The sequence below is a fragment of the Austrofundulus limnaeus genome, unplaced genomic scaffold, assembly GCF_001266775.1.
Source record: "Austrofundulus limnaeus strain Quisiro unplaced genomic scaffold, Austrofundulus_limnaeus-1.0 Scaffold581, whole genome shotgun sequence".
Classification (NCBI taxonomy): Eukaryota; Metazoa; Chordata; class Actinopteri; order Cyprinodontiformes; family Rivulidae; genus Austrofundulus; species Austrofundulus limnaeus.
In genome coordinates this window covers 258,730-266,330 of record NW_013952983.1, presented here as the reverse complement: position 1 = coordinate 266,330, position 7,601 = coordinate 258,730, and the positions used below count along the sequence as shown (strand labels likewise).

Genomic DNA, 7,601 nt, shown 5'->3' with positions numbered 1-7,601 from the left:
GTTAAAACGTGATACGTATCACGTTTTAACAAGATACGTATCACGTTATAACGTGATAGCGCTCGGATTTTTTTTTCCTGCCTGATAGCAACACGCTTCCGTAATAAAAGTAACATTCACTGACTTCCACAATGTTTTCTCTTCATTTCTTTGAGTGCTCCTGAAGGTCAACAAGTTGCACTTTGGAATGACCTTATTATTGTATCATGTTTTTGATCTGAGTTTGTTTTACAGAATGAAGTGTCTGAATGAGTGCTCATCCAAGACTGGTGACTCCATACTTTTTGCCAGGGGTTGTATACAATATGACAGAGTGGTGGGTGTAGCTTTAGAAAACACACCTGCAGTGAGGTGATGGAGGCAGCGTGTCCYTCCAGGACGGCCAAGGGGGCGCAGGTTTGCAAGCACCACACTCTGATGGTCTTGTCGCAGGAGCCGGCGGCGATCATGGTGTTCTCGTAACTGACGGCCATGTCGGAAATCTCGGCAGCGTGGCCGCGCAGGGTCGCCAGCAGACGCCCGTCGTCTGTTCCCCAGATCTTCACCAGGCAGTCGTCCGAGCCCTGGGAAGGAAAGAGAGCAGCACGTTTACCGGAAGAGTCGTGTCTGAGACGGTTACACGTGCTCAAAAGAGGCATCGAGCACATCTGGGAGCTCCAAGAGTTCAAATAGCTTAGATCATTTAAGACAAATAAGACAGAATGAGATTAAAAAGTAGGGAAAACAAGACGCTATTAATATTGTAAAGCTCAACATCATCAGTGCATTTACACAAACAGGATAATTATTACTGCTGAAGAGACAAACGCTTCAAATTGTATGAAAAGATAATCATTACGATGTCAAACTGCATTTTAATGATGGACAAAATAAGATCAGGCACTGCCAAATTAACATGCAAAAAGAGTCAGAATACGCTCCTGTGAGGGACTAAATTCTAAAACCATGTTTTGTTTTGTTTTTTCATTTACCCTGTAAAGAAGTCTACTGGCCAAACTGGTACTGACAGAAGTGGTATTTACATATCAGGGCAGACAGGTTAGTTGATATGTTGATCTGGATGTTTTCAGTTTCTCCTTAGATTTAATAAAACTGAATCAAACTGGATGAATTTACGTACGTCGAATACAGATGTCAGGATATGGCATTTATAGCAAAGGGCAAAATTAGATGGGGAACTTCTTGAAAAAAGCAATTACAGCAAAGAAGATAAACGCATGCTTCGAGAGAAAAAAGCTACAGGGGAATTTATTAAAATGATAATGCAGCATTTAAAAGAATTTGTCAGCCTGGGGCCGGTTTTTACAACATTCTTTAGTCTCCACAGAAGATCAAGAGGCTCGATGCAGACACGAATGTTGCTTTGGTGTGACTCAGTTGCTGATTTCCTGGCCTTTGCTGGGGGTTCAAAATGTTCCTGATTCAACGCGGTGCCACATCCATTTCTGCTTTAAGATCTCAAATAAATTTGAAGTACAACAATTATTAAGATTCAGCTCGTTGATGTAAATGTCAGAGATTTAATTAAAAATCATGCTGAGAAAAGACAGGGTTGGAGCAAGTTTGGGAAAAACCCTGAAAGAAAAAAAAAACATTTTGTGAACTCTCTTGCAATTTCACAAGATGTTACCCTCAGAGTATGTGTTGTAAATTACTCTCAGTTACTAGGGCTGTGTATTGGCAAGAATTTGGCGATACGATACATATCATGACAGAGGGGTCACGATACGATATATCCCGATATATTGCGATACTGTAAGCAAGGCGATATATTGCGATTTTTTTTGTCCAAAAACTCTTTTAAATAAAAACCTCTTACAGGGAAAAAAATGAAAAACCAAAATTCATTTTCTCATAAAATTCTAATATTACATAGACATACTTTTGATACATTTAGCTGTGTTCTGCTTTGTATGTGTTTTATTTTATTTATTTCATATTTCTTATTTCATCCATGTTTTCAATTATTAAACTAAATTTGACAATAAATAGTTTGAAAATATATTTTTTGCATCTTTTAGTTTTTAATATTAATTTACAATATGGTCACCCAACATTTAACAATAGCCTCGACCTCAAGAGGTAGAGGAGCCAAATGGCTGGCTCACTGCTGCCAACTAGTGGTCAGAGGCTGAACTACAACATAAAAATGAACGGTTGGCAGGAAAGTTGACACTTTAAACCTTAATTAAAAATCGATACAGGGCTTTAGAATATCGATACAGTATCTGGAAATGAAATATCACGATATTTCAGTGTATCGATATTTTCTTACACCCCTATCAGTTACTACTACACCAAACTTTTGACTGAGTTGTAGTAATTTCTGTGTTGGTTAAAGTCAATCAGTTGTCAAATGGTTCAGGAAATATTTTGCTGACAAACAAGGTTGACTCCAACAGGTAATGCCAGGGAGTACGTGTTGTTTTATGAGTCCATGCAGTGATRTCTGCAACAGAATTAGTTTTTTGTGAAGATCACAAGCACCTTTAAGGATTTCAGCTCTGTCGAATTTTCCTTTAAGAAACATGATTCATAAACTGTTCCACCTTTATGATTTTTCACATTGTAGTGAACCTCTGCTCATCACTTCTTTTAAGAGCTTCACCCTAAAATGCTCTTTTTACACCCAGTCCTCTTCCTGGCCTATTGCCAGTTAACCTTATGAGGCGCAGATCCTAAAACCTGGAGAAGAGCTGCTTTAGCTTTGTGCCACTCCACAGCTGAATAATCTGCTCTTGTTTGGTGCAGATCCACTCATGCTAAAAAAAAATCAGATCCCAAGCTCAATGAACCTAATTTCCCTCTGGGATCAATAAAGTATTTTTGAATTGAATTTGAATTGAAGCCTGTTGCATCATAACAGGCACCTCTAGCTCCAACAAGATTCACACAGATTATCTTGTTATTGTTTCATCTGCAATACAAAGAGAGACAATCAATAACATTGATAAAGGAAATGACTCTCAGCACCCATTATTTGTCTATACACCAGCCAAGGTACATTTAATATCCACGAGTTTTTTAACATCAACAAGTTTACCAATAAACATAACCCAGGAAATACAGAATAAATTAACAAAAATAGTTGGAACAACCAACCATAGAGCACCCAACCAACCCGAAACCTTGGGAACATTTGACTAAAGGAAGTAGACTACAGAAAAACAAATGATGTGCCCTGAATCGGGCAAGAACTGGTGTCAGAAAGACCTAAACCAACTTGGTAAAATGGGGAATAGCTAGGACTGAAGTCTGTGAATGTAGTCACCAAATCCAGAAGATTCCTGAACTTTAAGTCTGATACAAACAACACCTGCAAATCTCTGTCAGCTAAACAACAGAGCAAAAACATGGTTGACCTTATTAGCTACAAAAAACATCCTCCAGCTGTTTTTTTTTATTTACACCACTTATTTTTACAGCCTTTTGCTGCTCCTGTCCTGTCTTATTGAGCTGTGTTCCTATTACCATTTTTATTACTAAATATAATTTCTTGTTTATTTAAACATGTGATGTGTTTACAATGTTCCATTGTGAATAAAATATGGGTTTACATGATTTGCAAATCATTACACTCTGTTTTTATTTACATTTTACACAATGTCATGGCTTTTTCTGAATTGGGGTTGAAGAATATTGGTACAGATTTTATAGAGGAAATGTGCTTGTATAATTGCCAGCAGACCAGATTGGAAATGAAGCGATTAGACAAATAAATGCTTTTACTAAACAGACAAAAAAAGGTGATAAGCTGAAATAAAATTTGTTCCTCAGGTTCCAGAGATCTCATCTATTGTTACAGATGCTTTCATTCCACAATGAATCATCTTAATTTGTCATTTTCAATAAGCTGTGATCGATTTCTAGGCTTTATTCTACAAATCATTACATTTTTCTGTGAATCAATTGTTCAAACAAAACTACATGCAGTTGCTCATTGAATACAATTAGTGTTTCTGCTGAACACAATAATCCTTCAACTAACGTGAACACTGCAGAAAAGTCAAAGAGAAAAGGCTGAAAAGAGCCAAAAATAAGAAAATATATAATAAATGTTATCTTGTGATGAAAAAGGACAGCAAGGGAAGAAAACAAAATGAGTACAGACAGAAGGGGGAAAAAACGGAGGCAAAAAAAAAAAAAGAATTTTAATCGTGGCACTTAGCCAACTCCTCAGAGGAAACATTTTCTTCTGTTATGATGAGAAATAACAGGAAGAGGGAGGGAGAAGAGATGATAGACGGATAGGAAAAACGAGGTAACGCGGGATGATGAAGAATTAGAAAAAARGTGATTTCAGAGGCCTCCTCCCTCACTCACAGCAGCCAGCCATTTTTAGAGATTTAAGGCGTCAACGCCGGAAATGGTGTCGAACAGCAGGTTGTGTTTAACTCAAAGACAGCAAACAGAAATAAATATGTTGATATTTCCTCAGTGTTGAAAGAGGTTTTATATTTAAATATGTGTCACGGCTACACAACAGGCAGTCTGCACGCAAAGGCAGTACACAGGCGAAGTTCAGCTTCCTTCTTTTCACACTGGTTGTGTTTCTCTTTTTTCTCTTTATGATTATTCCCTCTGATGCTTTCTTCTGCATCTTACAGCTGTCAATCAGAGTCCAACCTTTTGCAATCCCTGAAAAATAAACAGTAATTACCTCCAACCAGAACCGTTTCAGCGTGTAATACAGCTGCTTTATGTCTAGTTAGGAGTTAACTCTAAATGAGCACAGAGTGATTAATATCACACCCCATCCTTACTACAATCGTTCTCTTCAGACACCGATACTGATGGATCCCAGCTGATCAAACACTTTAAAACAATCAGGATAGGGGGAATCTATTTCTCTTGCGTTGTATCAGATTCTATATCGAATTTCAAAAGTCAAAATTCAATTTTGTTAACGCTAATCTGTGCTGCTACTTAAGACAGTCAGCTGAGTAGTTCCTGCATGGTACTGTAATTGTTTCTCCACTAAAATCTGAAAAAATCTCCATCTAGTACACATTTAACCCTAAACCTTGGTCCTAAACCAAACATCCAACCCAAAAAGGGAGTTCTAACAAATCTGACCAGTTTTCAGTCCCCATAAGGACTTCTGGTCTTGACAAGGTGGGTGTGTGTACCAGAAATGCTCCTAAAAAGGTAACAAATACAAACACAGATCTGTGCAAAAGCTGCAGCCTTACCGTGAAGATGCGCCGCCCCGTCCGGTCGAAGGTTACACAATACACCGACGACAGATGTCCCAGAATCCTCTTGTGCATTTTCATGTGCTGGTACACGGCTGTGGGCAGCAGCTGCCGCAGACGGTAGGAGCCGTTCAGCCGACGACTGTAACACGTCTCCACTGGTGGTTTTAAAAGGATAAAAGGACATTGCTGATTTGACTCGTGAACTAAAGAGAGGCACAGGCTTTCTTTACAAGCAATAAGTTTTGTTTTACCAATATTGGGTGGGCTCCCGTAAATAATCGGTGGCTCTGGGGGTCTTCCACAGTGCAGCGCAGCCAACGCTGAACCCTTCCACACAACATGTTTGCAGCCTGGGAGGAAACGAGAAGCAGACTCGTTCGTCACACCTGTGCTTGCTTTACCTGCGTTTGTTGGTTTGAGAAAGGAGCGTTCGCTCACTCTTGCTGGTGCGGAGGAGGTTCTGTCTGCCAGCCCCCAGGAGGCTGGTGAGTCCAGGCATGCTGGCGGGAACCTCCCTCTCCAGCAGCGGACAAACTCTGGAGCATACCTGCAGCAGGTGGTCGGGACTGATGTGTCTGTAGAGCTTCACCTAAAGCCAAACAAAACACCAAGAATGTAATCATTCCTGTTCAARACCAAGATCAGATTACTTACATATGTTCACTTTATTTAATCTTTATTTGTTTTGCTTCAAACCAAACAGTTGATTTAGTTCATTTTTTATTCTCAGTRTAATTAAGAAAAACAGAAACGTCTTGAACAGATCGACTTGGAAAGAATCTAGAATAACTGGAGGATTTCTGTCTTCTTATGTGCAGCTGGACAGGAAATTGAGGATCTGAAAACCTGGCGAGAGTACAGAACGCTGAAAGATTAAAAATTTAAAAAGCCTTTTTTTTGTAGCACAGCTGGTTTCAAAAAGTACCTATTTGTTATAAATTAACAATGACGTTTCATATAAGCCAGGAAACACTTCTGTAATCCAGACAAAAAGTGAATAATTTAATCTTTTTCCAGACATTTTGAAGGAACATTTAGGTCCAACATACTGAGCTTGCAATGCTAGTTTTCTGACTAACATTAGTAACTCTCCTAAACCACCAGAAATACACAGTGTTTCATCTAACTCCAGCCAAACTGCTTTAACTGCAGAAATGAGAACCTTGCACATGAGAATAATTATGATTATAATTATGATTTTAGGTTGCATCTTAGGGAGGACTTCTTTTTATACAAACATGTGAAAAGCTCTAATTTCTTTGCCTAATTCTGAACAGGTTTGTTTTCTTCTACAGAACTCTTCTTTCCTTTCCTGTCCTACAAACAGGGATAAAAATTCCTTCACAATGCAACAACTGTAGTTTTATATAAGTGTTATCTTCAATTAAAGGGTTTAAACAGAGAAAAAATATCTCTTTCAAACATAAAGCTTGTAGAAATCTGTTTTAAACATCAATCCTTCTCTGTCCAGAAATGTCTTCACACACTGACTGAAGTTTTTGATAAGATTGGGACTTTGTTTTGCATTTTTATCTCCTGTTCTTTAAGTCTAACACATGACTGCAGCTTACATGAAACTACGGTGTGGACTTTTGTTTCTCTATAAACGACACATCTTACAGTAAAGCTCAATACATGTCGTGCAGACTTGCTCTGCTTCACCTGGGTGTTGTGCATCAATGCAGGTGTTATTATAAAGAACTTGACTCTGTGGGACTAATGTACTTGTACATATCTCAATACACAAACAACTTAATCTGCAGTACTACCACTAACTTTAAAACTAATGGCAACAATGGGACACAGCTGAGTACATTTAACCTGCCTGAGCTTGGATTAAAATAAAAATAAAAGGCTAATAAATACATAAGCTAACACAAGTAAGGACACAATGAATGCGTGAATGTAGCTGTCTTGAAAAAGAAAACTTCCTAAATAGCTCTGTAAAATTACTTTAGATTCACTGTAAGAATCTGAAGACAACTGCTAAAGGTATTTGAGAAAAAATGATGAAGTCAGGATTTGAGTAAAAATTTACAGCTCATCGTCTGGACAAAATGTCATCAAACTAATTATCCAGGTTTAAATAAAACATATGAAGCTGGTGTAATCTGGTTAACAATGAGTTGGACTGATTGTTTAAAATAAATTATATCAACTAATACAGGGGTTCTCAAGCCATTTGGGTCTGGGGACCCCTTACGAGGGCGAAAAAATTCCTGGGACCACCTCATAAACCTCTAAAAGATAAGTTATTGTCATTTCAACCCCAAAATGCCATGGGAATATATATTTTTATTAAGTTCATTATGTTTGTTTTATTGGTTCATTGTTCTCCATGCATTTTTAAAAATAAAAACCAAATTAACAATTTTGTGAATTTTTTTAGGACCACTAAGATAC

The 7,601-nt window shown here is 38.0% G+C and overlaps 1 protein-coding gene across 2 annotated transcripts in view; it reads right to left on the bottom strand.

Annotated features, from left to right (window-relative positions):
- Positions 1-341: 341 nt before the first annotated feature.
- The window catches only part of LOC106530954 (PH-interacting protein), a gene marked incomplete at its 3' end in the record, with an annotated part of 10,480 nt that continues 3,220 nt past the window's right edge, over positions 342-7,601 (bottom strand). For both annotated transcript variants that reach the window (XM_014026691.1, XM_014026692.1), the window contains 4 exon segments: positions 342-563; positions 5,193-5,353; positions 5,450-5,548; positions 5,637-5,787. In XM_014026691.1, the coding sequence (XP_013882145.1) occupies positions 342-563; positions 5,193-5,353; positions 5,450-5,548; positions 5,637-5,787 (633 nt within the window).